Source organism: Phyllostomus hastatus, unplaced genomic scaffold (assembly GCF_019186645.2).
Source record: "Phyllostomus hastatus isolate PE091 unplaced genomic scaffold, TTU_PhHast_1.1 phas_contig_152, whole genome shotgun sequence".
Lineage (NCBI taxonomy): Eukaryota > Metazoa > Chordata > Mammalia > Chiroptera > Phyllostomidae > Phyllostomus > Phyllostomus hastatus.
Genome location: NW_025333622.1, coordinates 9,407,944 through 9,432,111, shown reverse-complemented (window position 1 = coordinate 9,432,111; position 24,168 = coordinate 9,407,944). Strand labels below are relative to the sequence as shown.

Below are 24,168 nucleotides of genomic sequence, written 5' to 3'. Positions count from 1 at the left end.
ATGGTAACAGCTGATGTGGAGTGTTTATTATGTTCCCAACCTTGAGTTAAGATCTTCGTGTAATGATTTCATTTTAACAATAATCTTATGAGATACATACAGTTATCCCATTTTATAGAGAGATAATGAAGGGCATGTAGCTGGTTACATTGTGAAGTCTTTGATCAAGCCAGCACCTGCGTGAGTCCACAGCACATTCCCTGACTCACGTCTTCAGAGGCCTTGGCCACGGAAAACATAATTCTCCACACCCTTTAATTAGCAACAGTTGGACAAGTTACATGGTAGCAAAGATGTTGGTTTTTTAAAGGAAAAGTTATTTACCTGCAAGGGTCAATTTTCCCTCATAGAGAAGGTGTCTGTTGGTTGGTGACAGGATGTTTTCTGCCATATGCTCTTTAAAAATGTGCTTCAGGCACTTGCGAAACAAGGGAGAAAATCAAAGAGAGGTTGTTAGTGGTTGGGAGAAAACATGTTTCTGCAGCTGAGGCAATGCACTCTGTCTACAAAGTTGAAGACATTTAGAAATGTCAGTATGTGGACATGGGAATGGGAAAGAGGGAGAAAGTCTTTGGAAGGACCACCCCGAGAATGGCAGGGGGGCCATCAGCCTCCCCACACACAAACGGTCCCATGTGGATGAAGGCTGTGCTTCGTTCTCTAAAACTAGATTCAATATTCCAGCGGACAGCCGGGGGCTTCGTTAGACTAATGTATTCCAACCGAGTGCCACACTCGGTCCTCGCGGACCTCTCCTTTACCTCTGGAATGAAAAACCTTTTGTCTCTATCCCACAGCGGGGGCCACACTACAATCTCCTGTAGATGTCGAAGTTTTTGAAAATTGTCAAGCCACTTCACTTTTCCTTCAAGATCCCCTGGAAGACAAGATACATTCAATATACTTTTAAATTTATGTGATGGTACAGTATAAATTTTAACTACAGTGCACCATAATGATTTAGAGACACCGCCCCTGGAGGCAAACCGTATCTTAGGTTCATTTAACATATTGCTTGCAGTTTAAATGTCTTAGAAAAACTCACTAATTTGAAATCAGCCTCTTGCCGAGAAAAATGAAGCATAGGGAATTTAATTCAATAAGTTTGAAATATATTGTGCATTTTTATTTAAATAATACAAATAACGTCTCTGGTAGCTTTTTCTAGTTCCCTATAGCACATAGTCTGTAATTAGAAGAAGACAAAAAAATCAGATTAACAAGGACAAATGTATTTTTTGTCCTAATTATAGAACATGCATGTGCTGAATGATAATTATTTCTCTTTGGTAAAAACCGCTTTTTTTCTTTTGAAGGTTTGTATTAACTTTCCAACATTTTCTAATAACATTGTTATTGAGGTTTGAAGTGATTTGGGGGAATATGGAGGCCAATCCCAGACCCACAGAGTCACGTGGTTAGGGGATCCCTGAGAATTCACTATCGTTAAGCTCATAGACTTAAAGTGAGGCCACAGGGACCTGTTCTGCCAACAATGAAAATACACATTTTACTGAGAAATCTCCAGAAGAGATGCCATTATCTTCTTCACCAAGCTATCAAAAGGAGTGATGATCTTCAAAATTACTTTAAAAGTTTTTAAAAGTCTGTTTTTAATTGAAGTTTTGTCTTACTCACTTGATAAGCTTAATTATAGTTCCTTGGTTCATTTTAGAATTTGAACAAAAAATTTAAAAAAAGGAAAAACTCCCATTGAAAGGCCATTTTACATTTACACTTGCAGAAATGAAAATATGTCATTTCTGTGCAACTGATAATTGTAATTTTGAATTGTTCCCTTTTGATACTCCCAGGAAATCTTGGTTTATGGAACATATATCATGGACTTCTTTATTTGAGTTTAATTATACAGAGCTACACAAATAAACTTAAGTCATCAAAGGGCTTGTTCTGTTCCCATTCCCAAATTTCAGTCCTAAGGATTGCAGTTGGCATTATTTTTAGATTGGCCCTGGATTTCAGGGACCTAAGAAGTAGTGAGCGGTAATTTATCTAATTTATCGGTCGGAAAGGCCTCCCATGGTGTTTATTCCCGTTTGCTTTGTTTGAGCTCAGGACAGATGTTAAAAACAAAGTCTGCAATTATTTGGGAAGTAGAACTTTTCCTGCCTGGTCTCACGTGGGAAAGCCTTGGAGACAGCCACGTCCTGCGTACACTTGCTGGTCGAGTTCCTGCAGGGCTCGCCAGGATGTGCCTGGAGCCCATTGTTTTGTGTGTGTTTGATTTCCCAGAGCCATGACCTCAAGTCAGTGGAACTACTTTCTAGGATGAAGCCCAGATCGTTCCCAGTAGCCAGAGCCTCCTCCTTGACCACGACCCCTTCCCCCGAACTCTCTGATAAAACTTCCACTGGAGCTTTGGGTCACCTGCCCCAGGGACTTACGGATTGACTTTTCCACCTTTTCCTTGATGGAGTAGATCATGATTTTCTCAGTAGCGTCTGTACTTCTTTTCCAGATATTCTTCAGCAACAAGGGATATCGCGTCAGCCTGTGTAGTGGAGCCACGAGCAGCTCAGACAGGTGAAGCCGTCTGCACTGCTCGTTTTGCTCGCACCACTGGGGAGGCGAAAGCAGACACAATCAGAATATCACCTCCGTCAAGGCCCTGAGAAGCCTGGACATGCGAAACTCAGAGATTTTACTTAGGAACCCCATGATGCAACTTGTTGTAGGGGTTTATGAGCCACAGACTACATTTCGTGTTTGAAAATTCTATATTAAAGTGTCTTTAGCGAATTCAGGGTCTGAAATGGGGTTCTTAGATATGGTTCAGAGGTGTTATTGAATATTACTGACTAAGATAATTACTTCCTAATTAAAGAAATGAGAGAATCCTCCTTTGGTTGTCTTGCCTTCCCAGTAATGGTGATGAAGGCAGAGCTTAGCATTACATGTAATATCAGCTCTCCATCCTCCTAAATGGGGAGATTTGTCAAGATGGAGAGGCACAGGAAAAGTTTAAAGTTTCTTAAATCCCCTAGGGAATAAAAGTTTCCTCTGTGGCAGTGATAAGATGTATTAATATACGAGTTCCTGCCTGGTTTACCCTTCTCACTTACGAGTTCAGTGGGCCCACTGGCTTCTGCTTCTCCCCGCCCCCTGCAGGAGATTTCTGGTTTTGCCAGCTCTGTTCCCTTCCTCATTGTGAGGCACAGTTAGAAGAACTAAGAACCAACACTTGAAGGGAAAAGGAAGGATCTTTGCTTGAGGGTTCAGTTCCTTGACTTTCTTTTCTTAGAGGCAATCAGGGTAATATGAGAAAGTAGAAATAGAAGTCAAAGAGGCTAAATTTGGCTACATGCTCTAGGGAAGAGCAGGAGAGGAAAAGGATAAAGACAAAGACCATTTTCAACAGAGAGAGTTTGACAAAGAGGCGGCTGCAGGGTGTGCAAAGCACTGGGGAAGCAGGAGAAGGAATTGAGTAAGTACTGCCGTGGGTTGCACATGCGATTTCCATAAATGGTATTTGAGAAATGCCAATAAACTTGAGAATAGTTCATAAATTTGTTTCCTTTGCTGTATTGTTTCTTTAACCGTGATGCAATCTTGAACCTGAGGTGCCCTAGCTTTTATGCAGGTGACACATGACACATGGAATTAGATCTCTGGTTTCTATGCATGTACACACATCAAAAATATTACTAGGGGGTGTGTTTTTCTTCTTATAGTTCTCTTCTCCCCTCTACTTTTCACTCACACCTTAGTTCAGCTCTGAAGGGGTCCTGCCCTTACACCAAGTATTTTTCTCACTGTGGCCTGCCAACTTTTTGTTGTTGTCTTTCATGCTCAGAGCAGGGCCACATTATTGCCTCTGCCTTGTGGCCTAGACCCTTCACAGCCAGCTTCAGGTGTACCCTCTGGAAGGCTCCCTCTGCTCTCATACATCTTCATGCCCATGTGTCAGCCCTTGCATTTTGGAGCTCTAGGCACAATCAGCTCAAACCTCCGCCAAGTCCAAAGCCCTCCCTTAGACATTTACAAACTCACTGAGCAAATGAGATTTGGCTTCCTCTGGCTCCTGGACACCTGCTTACATACGTACTTTCTTCCCTGAACAGTGTGGACCAACTGATGCCAAATTTAGCCCCTCGGTTGGCTTCCTATGCTGGCTTCCACTGTAATCCCACTCACGCCAAATGTTTTTGTGAGTGAATGTATTTATTTTACTGAAGATTTGTGATTGTGTTGATAGGTCAAATACACAGCTCACAGTACCTCCTCCCCATTCTGACTGCACCATTTTCTCCTTTGGAAAGTGAATTCTTCCTCTCGCTTTCCCCCTCTAACTCCCAGCCTCGTGCTTAGGAATTTGTACTCATCTTTTGTAGCTTGACCATGTCCTTGGGTGTTTTACCCTCTCCCACTAGGAACTTTATCAAAATATTTCTTCTGAAAATATCCAGAGCTCTTCCTCACAGGAATTCTGCTGGACACTATCTTTTCTACTTCCCTACCTAAGAGACAGGTCAGGAAAGTGAGCACAGGAGTTCATGGGCCAGGGGTGGACAAGGTGGGCCAGCTCAAGGAGCCAAGCTTTAAGACTTTCTGTGGGACCACCTTTCCTTCCTCATAAATCAGATCCTTCTTAGTGGGAGGCACTAGATCACCTCCTAGTTCTCATCTGGCTCAGAATGGCTGGGACTCTCATTGATGTTGGAATGGATGGAGAATAACGCAGGAATTGCAGTTGTGGAAAGGTCAGGGTGGTAACAAGTGAAAAGAAGAGCTGCGGGGAGGCCTCAGTCTGTGGCCTGAGGGGCTGATTTCCATACTGACTCACTGGCAGCAGCAGTCCAGCTCCGGTGCCTGGGAGCTCCAGTAACTGATTTCTCAGAAACAGTTAGGTATTTTCTCAAAACACAGTCCCGGCCACTGCTCCAAACTTTTATGTCACAGAAAACAGCTCTGGCTGCCAGCACCCAGAGGAAATGTGAAAACATCCAATCTAGCCCACACATCGATCAGGCAAGAAGCACCAGTGGTAAATAATTGAGACAAAGATCCGGGCAGGGGTAGTGGAAGCTTTTAGTGTTTCAGAAGGCCTCAGAAGAGAGAAAAGAGATACTTAATGATTCTAAAAGTAGATAGAAGTTTTTCTTTCATCTCTCCATTGCCTTTATTTTTCACATCCATTAGGGGAAAAAAGAACATCTCAGTCCAGAGAGATTGGACATAAAAGGCTTTTTTATGGATAGGTCTAGATCAATGGAGGATGCTTCTGTTTTATAATATACAGCCACTGAGTTTAGGGCAATAGTAAAAGGAATTCAGGGGCCCATATAAAAGCATTCTCCTTATAAACCTGTCTTAGTGGTGTGCAATATTGGGCTGAGGCAGCCAGCATTCTTGGAATTTTGGGAAGAGTACATAAGCTCTCTAAACCTCATCTATGAAATGTGAGTAAGAAGAATACCTACCTCAGCAGCTTGATGAGAGATTTTAAACAAGATAATTCATGCAAAGTGCCCAGAACCATGCCTTGCATGTTTTGAACACTCAGTCCAAGGTAGGTAGAGCTCTTAGTGATTGTTAGCAGTAGCCCACAAAGAGACCTGGCACAGAGTTCCAGTCTCTTTCTCTGCATCATTTTAATTGTCTCTGAAAGAGCAGGGGAAATTCCACTCCCATCAATGTGCATCGATATAATGTACAGACATTCATAAAGCCCAGCCTCTTGTGATGTGGAGGTAAATTCATCCCAGTGCATCAATAGCCCAAGTCCAGGTAGCCCATGACATGGCACAGACAGATTTCAGCTCTCCAACAATGTTGTTTATGTCAGCACATAGTAGGGAAATGAATGTCAGCTTCAGACAGGTCTGAATCGAATCCTGCCTCTGCCCTCAACAACTGTATCCCTGACTAATTGCCTAATTTGTTTGAGCTCTTGAAAAATGTGGAAGGATTGCCGGTCAAGATGGTGGCATAGGTAGACTCGGTTCACTTCCTCACACAACCATATAAAAATTACAGTTAAAATGTAGAACAACCATCACTCAGAAATGTCAGAAATTTAGCTGAATGGAAGTCTGACAACAGTGGAATTTAAGAAACAACATCCATCCAGACCCATAAGAAGTGCATATATGCGGAACAGGCTGGTCCCATACACATGGATAAAAATTTGGGAGGGACATCTTGGGAGTGAGGAGTCCTAGACCCATGCCGGGCTCCCCAGCCCAGGATTCCAGTGACAGGAAGATAACTCCACACAACTTCTGGCTGCAAAAACCAGCAGGGTTTGAGTTGGTGCAAGAAACTTCTGGAGCCTCAAGCAGTTTCTCTTAAAGAACCCATACATGGACCCACCTACTCAGACTGACTGCTTTTGGGCTGTAGCGCTGGGGTAGCAACTTGAAAGGCACCAGTGGTAAACAGGGAGGAACTGAAGTGTCTGGCATCAACATAAGCAGAGACCATTGTCTCTTTGCTAAACCCTCCCCCTACAGAGCCGGTAAGCTGGTGCTATATCTGAGACTCCATCAACCTGGCTAACACTGTTTGAACCGCCTTGGAGATTCCTAAAGGCTCTACCCCATCCAATTTACAGGTCCAACCAAGCAGCTTTTCCATGAGAATGGCTGGTCTTGGCTCCTAAATCTTATCTAACAAGCAATAGCTGGCTTCAGTGAGCCCTAATTAGATTCACAGATCAGCTTTGCCTGGGAATCTCCAAGCCCAGCACAAGTAGCAGCCATCTCAGATTGTTTAACAGTTCAGGCAGAGTGCCCCAGGCAGCACACAGGTGGGGGTTGACCTTGGCCTGCACCATCCAGGAAACCCCAGGGCCAGTGTACCCAGTAGACAGCTACCGATCATGTTGGAGCACCACCACTCTGCCCCCACACAGCTGATCCTTTACAGAGGGTGGAGGTTGGTGATCAGAGGTCACAGCTAGTCCTTGTAGCTGACTGGCTTGGGAAAATCCCTCCTATTGACCTGCCAACAGCAACCAAGTCTGAACTACAAGAGGAGGGTATACTCAGCCCACATGAAGGGCACACCTCAAGTACCCAGCTGGGTGTCGGGGAGGCTGTGCCACTGGACCCTACAGGACACCTACTACATTAGGCCATCTACTAAGACACGGAGTGAAAGCAACTCTACCTAATACATAGAAAGAAACACAGGGAGGCTGCCAAAAGGAAGAGACAAAGAAATGTAGCCATATAAAAAGAAAGAACAGATCAAAACTCCAGAAAAAGAGCTAAATAAAATAGAGAAACAATCTATCAGAAGCAGAGTTCAAAACACTGGTTATAAGCATGCTCAAGGAACTTAGTGAGGACCTCAGCAGCATAAAAAAGACCCAGTCAGAAACAAAGAATATACTAACTGAAATAAAGAACAATTTACAGGGAAATAACAGTAGAGTGGATGAAGCCAAGAATCAAATCAATGATTTGGAACATAAGGAAGAAAATACAACCATGCAGAACAACAAGAAGAAAAAAGAATTGAAAAAAATAGGATAGTATAAACAGCCTCTGGGACAACTTCAAGAGGTCCAATATTCTGATCACAGAGGTGCAAGAAGGAAAAGAGAAAGAGCAAGAAATTGGAAATCTGAAAAAATAGTGAAAGAAATCTTCCCTAATTTGGTGAGGAAATAGACATCCAAGTCCAGGAAGTGCGGAGAATCCTAATTATGATGGATGCAAAGAAGCTCACTCCAAGACACATCATACTTACAAAGCCAAAGGTTGAAGATAAAGAGAAACTCTTAAAAGTGATGGGGAACTCAAATGTTGGAAAAATTTTAGTTTCAGGTAACAACTAATAAGCTAAGTAATCAATGTATGTTAAAAACTATTGTTTCAGGAACTGAAGGTATGACCCACCCTGACTCCAGGAGACCATAGGCAGTTCTACCTTTGAGCTTTGGGAGGACTGCAAGCCATCAAGATGGAATTTGAGCCATTGTGCTCCAGGGTGAGTGACTACCACCCAGCACATAGATAAATATCACTGCCCAGGACACAGATGAAAGAATGCTGCAGCTTTTTATCTGCTTAACTGTTCCCCTGAATTCCAAACCCTTTACCTACACTTTTCTTCTCCTTATTAAAAGGGTCAGTTTAAAATGGAATTTAAGACAGTCTGTTAGGGTACAAACCTACCATCTTCTCAGATTGCTGGCTATTTGAATAAAGTGCCCTTAAAGATTCGATCCCTGTCTCTGTTTATTGGGTCTGGTAGGTGACAGGCAGCAACGAACACTAGCTTTTTTGGTTTCAAAAGCAGCAGGAGAAAAGAAGTTAGTCACCAGACAGTTGCTGAATGGGAGGGGGGTGGGAAGAATGGATGAAGGGGCGAGGGGATTAAGAAGTACAAATAAGTAGTTACAGAATAGCCATGGGGATGTAAAGTACACTATAGGAAATGGAGAAGTCAAAGAATTTATATACATGACCCAGGGGTATGAACAATGATGGGGGGATTGCCCAAGGGAGTGAGGTCTGCTGGGTGAAGGGAGGCGAAGGGGAAAAAATCAGGACAACTGCAATAGCATAATCAATAAAATGTAATTTAAAAATTAAAGAAAAGAAAAATGGGGATAATATCACATTCCACAGGGTTACTGTGTAGACAAAGACCATAGATGACCAGCAAGCAATGCAGTGGCTGGCCACAGCAAGAGCTTGAAAACCAGTCACCTTTATTATTATTATTATTACTGATGGTACATTACAAATACTGTGTTTAATTATTATGTTATAATCATTATATTTATTAGATATTATGATTGAGTTATTATTAATGATCTGTGATGATGCTTTTGTTCTACACTATGGGGCTATGGAAGGCAGATTCACCTTAATTCCTCCAAAGTCTCTCCTGACCCCTCACCTTTGTTTCATGACGCTAACAGTTCCCATGTGATGGAAAATAGCCCTGAAGAGCTGTAAATAGTTTTGGTGGAAAGAGCATTTGTTTTGTGTGCCTGAAGTCCTTTATCTAGTTCTTTTTTTGCCAACCATTTGCCATGTGGCCTTGCAAAAGTCATACAACTTCTCTGAGCCTCAGGGACACATGGGGACACTGCAATCAATTTCATAGTTTTGTGCTAAGGATTAACGAGATGTTTGATAAGGTGTCTGGAAAAGCACTGGGCATTAAAAAAGTATTGTGCATTATTATTACAGCATTGCATCCTCTATTTCCTTTCCCTGAATATCTTTGGATACGATGTATATTTCATATAAAAATGTAAACTACCGTCTACGTCACAACTGATATGAGATTTTTCACAGTTATTTGAAAATGGTCCTGGCTGGTGTGGCTCAATGGATTGAGTGCTGGCCCATGAACCAAAGGGTTGCCGGTTCGATTCCCAGTTAAGGCATGTGTCTGGGTTGGGGGACAAGTCCTCAGTGGGGGACATGTGAGAGGCAACCACACATTGAAGTTTCTCTACCTCTCTTTCCCCCTCTCTTCCCCTGTCCAAAAAAAAATCCCAAAAACAAAAACCGAAAAACAAAAACTTGGTAGCTGAGCCTTTCTGAATTCATCATGGCTTGATGAATTGCCCTGGCTTGAAAGAGACATGGAACTGGATTCTCCCCAGTTTGGGGTCCAGGCTGGGGGTCTAACCCAGCTTCCAGGGAAAGCTTTTGAAACAGGATTCTTCATACATTGGAAATCTAATGAGATTTCTGTTTTTCGTGTGAGTAGCAAAGAAAACACTGAAAGTATGAAGCTACAAAAACAGGATCAAGTCTCTTGCCCAAGATCATTCCTCCTTTCTCAGCCACACCACACCCAGGCTTCCCTGTGTATAGGGGCCACAGGTGCCGGGATTCACAGCTAAGTCTGGAAACTGTGGCAGCCTTTCCTCCCACGCCTCCGAGGCGATCCTCTGCCAGGGGCTTTTTGCAGCCGCAGGAAGAGCTGGTTTTCTGAAAAGGCTTGGACTATTTTCTCTGGATCATACAAAAGGGCTCTGGCATAACACTGAAAAGGTACAGTTCATACCAAAGAAATGTCAAGAGGGATCAAAGGAACTGGAGAAGTCAAGGGAAATCCTTTCCATGTCAGCTTATTAGCAAATGCCGAAGATCCTTAGCAGCAGTCCTGTCTCTAGTGGTTTGGGACCCTAACTGCCATGTTGCAGTTTCAGGGGCAACGTTTCCGTTGTGCTCTATGACATGCTCCAGGGGGCCCACTCACACAGAATACAGCGTAAATGGTCCCCCAAGCTCACATGCAACAGATTCGTGCTGGGACCAAACCCTGCAAGAGCCAAACATCGAGTCACGAACAAAGCCTCAGGTCTTAGTCTCGCTTTCTCCTTACAACACATCAGTTTCCTCCACAGACACACCAATGAACAAATGAATCATTTTAAAGCCTCAGCCAAAATTTCAGGAGGGACATGAGATGATAGAATGTTTCCAGATGTGTACCATTTAAAATTCCTCGGTGTGCAGTATTTATGAGGAAGATGTATTTATGAGGAAAGCAGATTTGTAATTAAAATGTATTGTTGATAATTTGTTTTTCTTCTTTCCCACTTAATTTGGGTGTAATAATTCCTAGTACCGGTTATACCTCAAAGAGTCCCAGGAAAAATATGAAAGAAAAGCAAATGGTACTTTACTTTTAAATAAATTCCAAAGTCATCTCTCTGCTTCAGGCTCTCCAGATAAAAGACAGCGGCGGAGTAGTTCAGGCAGTAGGTCTGGTGGCTCTGACAGAGGCTCCCTCGGAAATACTGCAAGAGGAGAAGAGAGCAGAGGGAGAGTGCAGTCGGACTTGCTCTTTCTCTTTGCTTTCATCCATGGCTAGCGCGGGGAAAAGTGGAGGAGGCACCGTTCCCAAGCAGGAGTCAGGACTGCGTGGATGGAAACAGGTTGCCTTCACAATAAGCATTCTTTTAAAAAATGCTGTTCCCGTTATAAAACAGTTAACTCCTCAATAAATCACCTTTTTAAAAAACCACACTTAAAGAAAATTCTAAAGGACACCTCGATTGAATTCACCTTTCTGTTTACGCTTTGTTGAAGTCTACACTCCCTACGGCACCACCGGGTAAGAAACACACTGCCTTTGATTTCAGGGCTTATGTTGGTTGACGTTAAGCTTGTGTTTGGTGGTTAAGTGATTAAAGTAACAACATTTAACTTCTCAACAACTTGTCCTTAAAAATATCCATAACTTAACTCTCCTGTTGGCTTCTAAAGCTGTAGAGTCTGAGGACCTCCGCTCAGCCTGTGTGTGTAGGTGTGCAGTAGTCGGCCTGCGCACACTGCAGCCGTGTCGCCACCTCTGGTGATGTCTGTCTTTGGAATGAGTTATTCTTTTCTCCTCAGCAAAGCTCTGTCTCCTCGTGGGCAGTCCTCTTCAGGGTTTCACAGTGTCTATCAAGTTGCTAATTCTAGGTGCTGCTTGATAGATTTATTGATTAAGGTAATAAGGAATGGGTCCCATTAATGAATTTCTAACAGTGTCATCATGTGGTAGAACTAGAGAAGGCAGGCACACTCGTTGAGAGTGCTATAACTGCATTTAGTGGAGAAAACAGACCCAGCCTAAAAGTCCCTAAAAGAAGGTGACAGTGACAAAGGCAGAAACAATGAAACCCTAGAAAAATACTTCGTTGTAGGACAGAGGAGAAAACACCATGGAGGGAAATGTCAAGTTTTGGCTGCAGCAAGAAGTAATTTGAAAGATGATGTGAATTTATTTTCGAGGGGGTGGAGGGGACATTTGTTGATAGCCTGGAGATAAAGGACATTGAGATGCTTGAGACACTTCATTAGCAAGGAGGCACCTGTGGAGGCCACACATGGTCAGGCTTAGAAATCTGACTCCACAATTTATCAGCCACGTGAGCTTGGCCAAATGGCCCAACCTCCCAGGGCTCAGTTCACTTCTCAGTGACTTGCTCACATGGCTCATGCGTGAACAACACAACGTGCCATTCTTTGATCTGGTGAACTGCTTATGAGGCTATATTACTGTTCACCTATTTTCCCTTCCCAGGGAGGATTATGTGGACCCCATCTGCTGCAGGTAAGTGTGGCCATGTGACTTTCTTGGCTGATGAAATGTGAATAGACCTGCCATGTGCTGCTTTAGGCAGAGCCCGAAGAGTCAGTGAAGGCTCTGCCCAGTCTCCTGTGTCTCTGCCATGGCAACTGGGAACCTTCCAGGCTGTGCCTGCTCCCTCAGCATGGGTCCCAGACACAGGGCAGTGACAAAGTACAATAGAAGGGGAGCATAGGGAGATATGGACCAAGTTACTGAGACTTGGGGATTGTTACTCTGGTACAACTGAATTGAACCTGACTGAGAAAGAGCCTTTTAAATTTAGGAAAAACTCATATAACCCGCCTTTGCATACCTGCAGTGTAAAGCATTCATATGTGGGCTATGTTAGAGACCTTCCGTAAAGAGTCTGTTAACACCCCATGCTTCAGCAGGCTATGGGTGCACTTACACGATGGTGTGAATGTTTGTCCCCCTCATATTAGTGTGTTGAATCCTGACCCCCAAAGTGATGGTATTAGGAGGTGGGCCTTTCAGGGGCTGTTTCATTCATGAAGGTGGAGTCCTGATGAATGACATAAATTTCCCTATAAAGAGGGACCCGAGAGCCACGTGAAGGATACAATAAGTCTGTGACCAGAACTCTCACCTAACCTCAGAATTCCACCCTCCAGAATCATGAAAAATAAACGTGTTATTTGTAGACCACCTAGTCTGTAATATTTTATGATAGCAGCCTGAACAGACTAACTTATGTGTTTTAAGGAGAAGTTGGTATTTCTCCAGGCTGTTTACTTAAAACTTAATTTAAAACTTTTCTGACTCTAAATAAATTGAGAGAGCTCAAGACTTCAGCTACTCCCCAACACTTTACATTCTCTTGTTTTTCAAAGTATTTTTTGTTCATATCTGTGTTCACAATTTACATAAGGATCTCCCTGCTTTATTCTTAGTTTTCTCCTTGTTTTTGCCGTGTTACGTTACTCCTCCTTCTTTGTGTCTCACCTCAAACATCTTTGCCCCGGGAAGAATTTCCTGTCTGTAACTTACTTCACACCCTGCCTCAATGAAGCTTTCCTTCATAATAGCCATGTTCTTTTTCTCCTCAGTATTGATATCAATTTGATTGTATAATTATTCCTGTTATTAGTGAATTATTTCCTCCCCACTAGACTGAAAATGAGCAGGAATGTTTCTGGTTTTGCACATTATTGTGTATTATCAGCTCCTCACACAAGCACTTAGTAAGTGCTCAATCAATCTCAATCTGGGCTTTTTTAAAGTGGATTATAAGAAGTCAAATCTTGCTAAATGAGAATAGATAGAAACTGGATTTAAAAGCTTAAAGTTAAAAAACATACGGAGGAGGCTCAAATATCTACTAAAAAAATAACACTTATCAGTTCAGGGCTACAGGGTTTCCTTGTTGCTTCTTATATTTGTGGAAGCCCTATTAAGAGCGCTGATGGATTTGAAGGTTTATTATTTTTATTTTTTGTCTGGAAGGCTGGCACTTTTGTTAGAAGAACAGCTGAGCCATGTAATTAGCCTACACAAACTTGCCATGAATATTGCTTTAAATTGAAGTCATTTAAAAAACAGACCTGGAAATGGCTTTTCCATGCATACAAATTTCTGTGTTAATAAAACTCATGCAGTGGAGGTGACAATGGGAAAACAGAATCTGCAAGTTATTTTTGAAAATGTTGATTGTCAGAGAAAAGGATGGTTCTTCTGTGGGAGGGTGAGGTAGAAATTTCCCAAGAACACATGACAAAAACAGAAAGTCAGGTAGATGTTAATAAGTATCCTGGAAGGGGGAGAATTTATTGCAAGAAGCAGAGATCTCCTGGAAGAATTTTACCTTCATAAGCACGGGAATGAAATCCATGGATGGTGAGGTCTCAGAAGCATCGAAGTAGTCCTTGACGATGGCAAAAAGGCTGCTCACAAATCCAAAGCTTGTCTACAGGCAGAGAGAAAGAAAATGAGAGGAGACACTCACCCAGGGGTAAGGAATAAATAGTTGATGAACTTCAAATATCATCCTACAGCTGTTTTTACATCTCAAATTTAGCCCCTGGCAAAATCCAGGTTTATTGTCCTTTTCAATATATATCTTCTTATAAGCTTTCTTTTATAAATAAATCCTTTTTAGAACCTCTCTTCATTTTTGGAGGAAAGATATTATTTGTTTAAAATATATGGGAAAAGGACATTCAGTTGAGAATAAACATTTGTGAAAGTTAAGGAGGTCTTAGGAGTATGTTTACTTTCTTAAAGAGCCAAGAGAAAACAAAAAATGCTACTGAAGGCCGATATCTGCGATCTCTTGGCAAGATGTCAACAAATGTTTAGATTTGCTTCTTATTAGCCTGATCTCCTGGCCATGAGGTTATGTGAGGGGACAGGGCATATTCCACATCTCAGTGTGGACTACAAGCCGCAGGAATAGAACAAACATGCATTTCCATGACCCTGCTAGCAAATTTCAAAACATGATTCCTGGCATCTTCTACTTCAGCTCACCTGACTTAACTCCTCCAGGTTTGCGAAAAGTCTCCATAAATCCACGTCCAAGAGATACTCATAAGTGTGTAGATATTTCAGTGTATTCATGAAGATCTTTTAAAAAATAAATGCACATTACTTTCTGATTTTCAGTTTTGAAACTTGCCCTTTTCAAGAATATTAAACATAAACCTCTGAGAGCAACTTTACAAAACAGTTTCAAAATCATTATTTTCAAAGTATAAGCATTTTCTGAAATATGAAGGATGACATTTAAGCTCCATAGAACATATGGAGCTACAGAAATGTGCTCTTCTGTATGGCGTTATTGTTGCTAATATGCTCCCTAACAACATCCCTGCTGAACAGAATCTGTTCAAATGGGCTTGCTCTGCCTCCTGGAGTCAAAGAAATCTCACAGGTCCTCTTCTTGCCAACAGTGCTGAGACCAAAACAACACTCATGCTGAGTTCTCATTTCTACCTTTCTCTGAGAAGATCCAAGTGTCTTTTACTTTCAGGAAATTAAAAATAGAGAACTAACGAGTTAATATTTGATAACTGGTAACATATTTAGATTTAGATAAAGGCATTAAATAGTAATGAAAGAATTAAGGCAGTCTTTATGCTGTTGTTACTTGATTTGATGCTTTCATGCAGTGAGAGATTACTTTACAGCAAGAAAGAACTACAGTCCTCACAGGTAACCTTCCCCTGATCCTGTAAACTAAAGAAAGATCAATTTATTGAAATTGGAATGCTTTGCATAAATATGATGAAGCACTCAGAGGGAACAATTATCTCAAGAATTTTAAGTGTAAAAAAGACTGGACTTTGGATGTCAACCTTCTGCAGCTCCATTTTCATATCACTTAATGTATGCAGTGAGTGGTTCTTGAACTTGCCTCAGCATCACCTAGAGGCCTTGTGAAACCAGAGACTGGGCTCCACCCGTGGAGTTTCTGATTCAGTGGGTCCCTGATGGAGTCTGAGGATCTGTGTTTCTAACAGGTTTCCAGGTATTCTGTTGTTGTGGTCCAGGGAGCACACTTTGGGAACCACTGACTAAGTGCTTTCCCAAGTCTGTATAGTTAGTGTGGTTGTCTGGAAGTCTGTCACTGTCCAAGCATTTAAAACATGGAACTGTAAGAAACAGAACTCATTACTGCAGATAAATTTGGAAGATTTAAAACAAAAAGTCTTTTGCTGCAAGATTCTCTGCTCTACTGAAAATTTTGCCACTAAAAAAATTGAGTACTTCAGTATATTCATTTTACTACTTGAATTTAGTAATTATAAATTCCAATTTACAAGAATTTTGGGAAATTCACATTGATTTTGTAAAGGGATAACCATGTATACTTTAAATAGACCAGGACATTGGAAAATAAATAAACTCAAATTGTTTTTTTTTTTAAACAGAAAAGTTTGAAACGCTTGTGCAGGTAACATCGGGGCAGAAAGTTCTGTGTTATTGATTAGAGCCGGGGAAGGAGGGTTTGGGGGTCCATGCCCCGCAGCGAACAGCTGTTGGTTCCCACCCAGTTCAGTGATCCTCTTCCACAACCTCATCCTGGTTTTCACCTCAGTGTTGACTCTTCCCCAGGCCAGACCTTACTCCCAGGGCTGGGCTTTGATGGTCTTATCAGTGTAGTCCAATCAGAATGAAATTCAAGCCTTTGCTATGAATGTGGAAAGGAGATTTCTCTCTCCGCCCCCCCCCCCCGCCCCGCCCCTCTCCTTCCATGGGTTTAAGGAAAACAGCCATGCTGTGACTACAGCATAAGCCAGCCATGAGGCTGATGCTGTGGAAGGTGGGAATGACAGATAGAAAAAAATCTGTCCTTGGTTTTAAGCTCCTTGATCAAACCAACCTTGAATCTCACCCAACTCTGGATTTCATGTGGGCCCGTAAAAGCCTGGATTGCTTAAGCTAGTTTTCTGTGTTCTCCTGATACACTCCTTAAGTTTTCATTTTTTCAGAGTGCCTTTGTGGTTTACATCATGTTGGTAAAGTACTCGGTGCTGTGACTAACAACAAACATCACTTACAGAAAATAGTAACTGACATTTGTGTGTCACTTGATAGACTTTGAAGACTAATCTGGTGATCACAACACCCAGATGTTGTGAGACAGGCTGAAATGGTATCGTCGCCCCTCTTTTATAGCTTAGGGCAGGGGTCCCCTAAGGTGGCCTGTGTGATAAATGAGGCCTGCTACCTGTCCTCGTAGATAGTGTTTTATTGCAACGCAGCTGTGCGCAATGCTTTATAAGTCACCCATAGCTCCTTCTGTGCTGCAAGGGAAGAGCTGAGTAGTTGTCATGAAGACCACATGGCCTTCAAAGCCTAAAATACAGGGTGGGGCAAAGGGAGATTCACAGTTTTGAGTACATGAAACACAGAGTTCATTCATGCATTATTATTTATGAATTATTATATTATCTCCCACACCAACATTCCTACATTTGCCCCACCTCGTATTTACTATCTGGGCCTTTATAGAAAACGTTTGCCAATATTTAGTTTAGGAAATGGAGGATTCGACCCTTCTAAAGTCACATAGCAAGTCAGAAGCAGATCCAGGACTTGAAGTTAGATCTCCCTAAGTGCTTTTTTTACACAGTGATTTTTCCTGTATGAAAGAGTAGGCAGATTTCAAAAGTGCTTAGGCAGAGGCAGGCTTGAGCGTAATATGAATCTTCCTCCCCTGTGGTCTTGGAAGGCAATTGCTCCCTTGTTCTCCCTTGCCCTGTGATTCTTCTGCAAGGAATTCTCTGCTCAGAGCCTCACTAGGTCAGGGCTGTAGCACTACACCACCTCAGGGGCACCGTTTACTTGGCAGACATCATGAATATACCACATCATCCAACCCCACCGCAATACATGTGGATGGCTGCCGGGGAATGTGTGGCTGTGGCCCTGCAGCTGATAGAAAGCATTCTCCCAGCACCGTTCACCGAGGAGCAAGAGCTCGGAAAGTGGAAGCTGACCAGCGCTGGAATGGGTGCCTGGAGTGCGGCTGTGAGCTCCCTGACTCCAGGACTGTGTGAACACAGAGTGGGAATAGGCTGAGGGGATTTAGATATCAGATGGGGATCTGGGCAGTTTACTTACATCTCCTCCAATCCTGAGAGGCTATGCTTAAAAAAAGAATGAAGAGATGACCAAGTAGTAGGTAAACAGTAGGTAAAATTTTCTTAAGATCTCCAAAAGGAGGAGAACTCCACCCACCCTCCTAACTTTTTTCAGTGTGGAAGAGGAAAACAAATCCCCCAAAATCAAATTAATATTTTCCATCTACTGCAAAAATTAAGTCCAGCATTACCATCTTAAGAACTAATAAATGGTCCAAGAAATAAGTGCATTCACTCGTGAAAAGTTCCCACACGGCCTCTTGCTGCTTCCTCGAGTCTAATTGATCAGTAGAAAGTTTTTGATGTGTGTCCACGACTTCATTCCAGGTCTTACCCTGCACGCAGGAGGGAAAAAGCACAAAACATTTCTGCTTCGATGGGTTGGCCTGTTCACCATTTGCCCTCATTTGCACCGAGGACGGCGAGAACAAGCAAACGTTCCTGAAATCATGGTTTTCTGCTCAGGCGCCCGTCCCCCTTTGTAGTGGCTCCTCAAGCTGCCCAAACCACAGTTCTCTCTGTGGGGCTTTGGGATGCATATCATGCATTGTTTTTAGTTTAAATAAAAAGGAATTTAAATTGATGTTGTTCTGCATTATGCTTGAGAATTTCATGAGCCTTGTTCAGTTTATTGCAAAGATATCACAGAGAATCCCAAACCCAGAACTGGGAAGTCTGATCCAGGCTTCCCTGCTAAAGCTTGTTGAAATCAATTACATGCGATGAGAGTTTTAAAGTTCACAGAGACTTTTGAAAGCAGTCTTATCAAAAGCAAGTTATTTTTTCAAATGAGGAAATTGAGGCCCTGAGGTGAGTGAGAGGAACCACTGTTCACACTTGCACAGGCCTCCGGTATCCATTCTTATTTCAGTTACCACAAATGACTTTCCTGAGGGTTCAGTGTGCATCAGAGAGAGCAGACCCGACTCGGCCCCGCTCTGTGCTCCTCTCTGGCACGTTGCTGTTATGTGAACAAATGCAATAAAATAATGACTAAACCAGGAAAAAAAGCCACATCACTTAGTAAGCAATTTGTGAGATACCTTAAGGCCGTGGAACTCATAGGCCCTGAAGTCTGCGATCTTCACAGAGGAGAGGCAGGTTTCCAGGTCAGATATATGCTTGTGTCTGTCTTTGCCCTGCTTAAAGATGGCGAGAAACAGGATTTCAGACAGGAGTTCTGGTCACCACGTGACTTTGGTAGCCTCAGCGTCTTCCTGCTTTCACTCTCTAACATGCACAGGAACAGACTGAACACTTTGTCCAGCAGCCACTGACAGTTGAAACGCCATTTCCCAGCAATAGCCTGATCCACAGGACCACAGAACGTCCAGTCCGGAGGACAGAGGCTAGGAAGGATGTCTGATCCAAGCCTCTCATTTGATCATGGAAAAACAATTATCCAAGGCCCAGAACAGTTGTATAGTAAACAGAGGGACTCCAGGTTTTGCACCCACCCTGTGGGGTGATAGTATGTCCTTCACAGTTCTAACTTTTCCAAACACAGGATTATAGGACTTTAACATCAGAAGGTACCTAGGATGCCTGGGTTCCACCCCACAGTTGGCAGATGACTGGGGAAAGCCCAATGTTGAAGGAACTGCCCAATATGCTAATTCACTGCTACACAATACTAGAATGTGCTAGAAACTAGTTTCCTTGGAATGAGATCACCCACTTATTTTTGTTACCACTTTCATGTTTAATAGTATTAGTCAAAAAAATCTGATTACACAAAGGTAATGTATGGTTATTGCAGGAAATTTGAGAAACAAAGAAAATCAAAGTTACCTATAATCTTTATTCCCGGATAACCACTGAAAACCTTTTTCTGATTGTATTTATAATTTATTAATGGTGTCATATTTGCACACCCTTTAGTAACTTGCTTTCTAAAGTTAACATATTGATTGTGACTTTTTGGACTTGTTCAGTACCCTGTTGCAACATCATACATTAATACATTACCCACTTAAAAAGCTCATTTTGCCACCTATACTAGGAAAAAGGTATCAAATAAAGTGTAAAGCCTCCTAAGTAAACGTGGTTTCATTTCAAATGAATGTTTATCACAAATAATTTTTTTAACCTGTTCTGTTGCCTCAGGGTCAAGATGCTGGCATGGATCTAAGCTGTTTGGTGGGAGTTATTTAACTTTATGTTAATGAGCAAGGGGATGCAGGGGTTATCGCTTCAGGCTGCTCCCTGTGTGTCTGAAAGGAGACCCTGTGATCTGTCCAGAATGTTCTGAAGGGTTGTGGCTGGCTTTTATGACACTGAAAGACAAAACCTATTAGAGACTCATTAGCTTCCACAGTAGCAAAGAAATCTTAGAGGGGGTTGGGGACCGCCTACAGCAATTGGGATATATGCCTTTTGTTGATGTCTGAAACCATAGTGACTGCATGTTGTGGAAATAAAAAGTCAGCAGCCTGATGGAGAATAAAGACGCTGAGACAATGGGAGCAGCTTTCCAGCTGTGGGAAAGTGGGCTCCAGCCGTACTGAAGGGCACTCACCTCGGCTTTCCTTGGGTCTGAGCAACCTCCTGACCAAAGTGCTTGGTGGATAGACCAGTGAGAAGGGAGCGGAAAGTCCTCTCAGAGATCCCATTAACCCTTCAGAGTAACAGGCCCATTGTTGGAAGCCTGCTTGCTTTCAATGTGGTGGCATTGGCAAGGAGAGGTAATGAGAAGAATTTGAAGGAGAGGACACACAGAATGAAGGAGAGCAGAAACCAAGCTTACTTCTGGGGTCTCAAAGTTAGTAACTAAGAGCTGGGTGGAATGGTAATTTATAGTAGGCACTGATGACACAGGACTGGAGCAAAATGAATATGTGTGATATGTGAACATGAGCATACACACTTCAGAGTGGCTGACAAAGAGATGGCGTTGAGTCTGTGAGAACAGGCAAGATCTCAGAGTGCTCTGATGAGATAAAGGAGGCGGGAGTATCCAGCCCCACATTTGGAGGAACGTTTCAACGTCAGGGCTAAAATACGCTCAGAGCCAGAGGGCCTGAGACTGCTGGGGACCAATCCCTACTCTGCCGCTTATCAGCTGTGTGAACACAGGCAAGCTATTCAACCTCTCTGAACCTCTGTTTCTCCATTTGCAAAATGGGGTAGTAATGTTACCTGCTTATTGTGGGAATTAATGAGTTAATGTATGTGAATTACAACAAACATAAATAGGAACACATACAAACAGAAATAGCGCTTGATAATGTGGTAAACATTATATGTGTTTGCTTTCATTACTAATAGTCATTAGAAAAGAGAGAAGAAAGGTTAGAAAAGGAAAAACTATGTAATAGATTGGGAAAATACATTATAACATAGCAGTGTGTTTGTTTTATTTATGTGGATTATTATTTATATAAATACAAATTACATAATGAATGAGTCAAACAGCATGAAGGAGCAAGTACACATATTAATTTGAAGGATACTGTGCCCTTACAAAAGCAAGCCTTTGAGATATGAATTTCCCTTCATTACTGAGGGCATCTGCTAAAGCATTTTATCATCCCACTAAGTATTCTGTCTTTGTGTGTCTCTACCACTGCCTACCTACCTCCAACATCCTGCAAGCCACAAATCACGATTTCCCCCCTAATTTACATGTCAGTTTGACCTCAGTTATGAGCTGACAATGGGCATCTTGGCCTCTTAGATATCTAGCCCAGTGTTTGGCACATCCAGTCACCCATCGAGTGGAACAAATTGCTTCTTTATGGGGAAAAATACATTGATCATGACAACTTGTAATAGCATCCCTTCCCTAGGTAAGTCCCTGCAGCCCTTAGAACCTCCCTGCTCCAGAGGAGCCCCTAGAAGAGCTGGTGGGAGACTGCCCTTCTCCGGAGACCTCAGACCTGACAGTAACTGGCCCTGCCTCCCTTTACAAGCCCAGGAAAGCTTGTACCATAAGCCCCAGACCTGCCAGGAAACCAGCCAATTCAGGTCCCTAAAGAGAGGCAAAATGAGCATGAATGATGAGATACAGCACTGGTGACAATGGTGTTAAAATTTTACTAGTGGTTATCGATTTGAAGCTTGTACTGTTAGGCTCTTCCTATGGCTCAGTGTTTCTGTTGCCCCAACCCCCAGTTCATATGTTAAAGCCCTAACACCCACTGTGATGGTATTTGGAGACAGGACCTTGGGAAGCAACTAGGTTTAAAGATGTCAAGAGGGCTTATAAGGACACTGATCCCATTTATGGGGTTAGTGAAGAGGAGGAACCAGCGGAGCTCTATCTCTAGTACGGGAGGACACAGGGAGAAGGTAACCATCCACCTGCTGGGAAGAGAGCTCTTACCAGAACCCCTGACCACGCCAGCCCCCTGATCTCAGGCTTTCCGGCCTCCAGAACTGTGAGAAGTAATTATCAGTTGTTTAAGCCATGTAGTCTGTGGTGTTTTGTTATAGCAGTCCAAGCTGACAAAGACATTCATATGAATATTTTATGTTTGGAAATATAATGTGAAACTCACTCATACAATTGATTTTGAGAACAAATAGTTTTCCACACTCTAATTACAAATAAAACTACCAATAACATGACCAACATTGAGTGTTTATGAGGTGCCAGCTCCAGGGTAAGCTCCATGTGTGTTACTTAATTTACTCATCACGACCATCCTCGACGATGGCACTATCGCCATCCAGATTCTACAGGGAACGACCTGAAGCTGAGGGTGGTTGAGTCATTTGGTCAAGGTCACAGAATAGTAAATGGAGCCGCTGGGATTGGAATCTCAGAGAGCTTTTAATTTAGCTATGGTACTTAAAACTGGTATTGCAACTGGTATGGTTGGGAGAACAGAGTTAGTCCTTCCCCTTCCTACAAAAACAGGAGTGAGGAGTCAGGCTGTGGGCAGGAATGCTCTGTCCCTCCAGCCCCAGCAGGCCTGAAGGGAAGCCTGCCCTGTGGCCAACGCTTGTCGTGGGCGATGGAGAATCAGGGACCACTAATGTCGATTTATGACTCTTTCATAATTGATGGTACCAAGAATGAATTCTTAAAACACACACACACACACACAAGGACTAATCCAACTGGTTTTCCCAGAAATAGAAGAGTATTTGTAGAATCTGTTTCTGTAATAGCTCATCAATTTTTCAATGTCCCGAATACACACTGCACTGACTGCAAACTGGGGTATACACTGTGCAAGCTGATTCATCGCATGAGCTGTTTCCAAAGCTGCATTGAATTATAAATTTAGAATTGTAAAGCCTAATGATATTAGCATTGCTTTTTTTTTTTTGCAGAGCTTGTTAACCACTGGCAATTAGCACTCTTCTGCTGCACAAAAATGGCCTCATCTGGCATGTTCTGCAGCCGCTACTACGAATGTGATGATATAATTTAAATTTCATGTGCCATCTGCCATCATGCAAAGATAACGGGGCTCTTCAGCCTTTTCTTACTTCTTAGCTACAGGAGGCTTAATTAAAATGGAAAAGGCAAGGCACAGAACTCACCACTCCTCTCCTGGAGAAAGGCCATCTTGGCTTTTTCGATTCTGGTGGGTAAAATTAAAGAAAATATATTAGGACTTTGAGTAACTGGTGACAGAGCATTGCTGTGCTTTAAAAAACTTGCTTTTTCAAATGAGCCAAACATAATTCTTCCTGCTTTAACTCTCTTTCTCTGGAGAACACACAGAATAAATATTTCTAGTTATTCAGATGAGTGAAAGAAGCAATGTTGCAACCTGAAAGTCGGTATTCCGTTGCTACCTGAAGGTAATATAATTATTGTCCTTTTCATTTATTACTCAGGGGAAAAATTCTATGAAGTGTAATAAAGATGTTGAATAATTAATTTAAGGCAGAGTCGTAGGACTTTGGGGCTGAAAGAACTTCATTTTCCCCCTGTTCCACCAGCAATCCCCTCAGCATGTGCCACTCCAATGGCCTCATCAACCTTGAGACTTGAGACTGCATGGACCTGATAACCCCCAGGTGTGGTTAGACACAGGCTCCTGAAATGGGGAGGCATCAGCACTTCACCTGTCTTTATGACGCAGGTTTATTGTTGCTATCGGCCACCACCCAAGTAGTCCTCAGGAATTGTTTGAGTTGAGGAGGAAGTCATTGTTCAAAAACACATTCTTTTGATGATCAGGAAGTAAACAGATGAAATTCTGGACTCCTGATTTTTATGTTATTGCATCAATTTGTAATGTTACCCAGAAAGGACTGGGAATCATCTTTCAGGTTTAGGTAAGGAGTTCTGTTGACTCAGTATAAATAATAGACATCTTATAGGTCTATATCTCTGTTCAATTCATCAGGGGACTCTGCACAATCGTTTAATTAGATGGAGGTGGTTACCCAGCAGCATTTACCACAAAGGGTGTGCTCGAGGACTTTTCCTACTGGAGCCCTGGAAGGTACCTGTCCAAATGATTATCTTGCTCCTTCTGACCACCTTGTTAATCTTTTAAAAGGCGAGGGGTAAACTCTCCTTTAGCGACAAATCGGCTTCACC

The 24,168-nt window shown here is 42.5% G+C and overlaps 1 protein-coding gene across 6 annotated transcripts in view; it reads right to left on the bottom strand.

Annotated features, from left to right (window-relative positions):
* PLEKHG7 (pleckstrin homology and RhoGEF domain containing G7) overlaps window positions 1–24,168 on the bottom strand; it is a 58,860-nt gene that overhangs the window by 13,502 nt on the left and 21,190 nt on the right. For 5 of the 6 annotated variants that reach the window (XM_045830636.1, XM_045830633.1, XM_045830635.1 and 2 more), the window contains 9 exons: window positions 23,157–23,197; window positions 18,707–18,805; window positions 17,855–17,998; window positions 14,545–14,640; window positions 13,880–13,981; window positions 10,625–10,738; window positions 2,406–2,580; window positions 762–877; window positions 325–418 (listed from right to left, as the gene is read on the bottom strand). In XM_045830636.1, the coding sequence (XP_045686592.1) occupies window positions 325–418; window positions 762–877; window positions 2,406–2,580; window positions 10,625–10,738; window positions 13,880–13,981; window positions 14,545–14,640; window positions 17,855–17,998; window positions 18,707–18,805; window positions 23,157–23,197 (981 nt within the window). The remainder of the gene's footprint in view (window positions 1–324; window positions 419–761; window positions 878–2,405; window positions 2,581–10,624; window positions 10,739–13,879; window positions 13,982–14,544; window positions 14,641–17,854; window positions 17,999–18,706; window positions 18,806–23,156; window positions 23,198–24,168) is intronic. The other variant, XM_045830637.1, reaches the window with a different exon arrangement.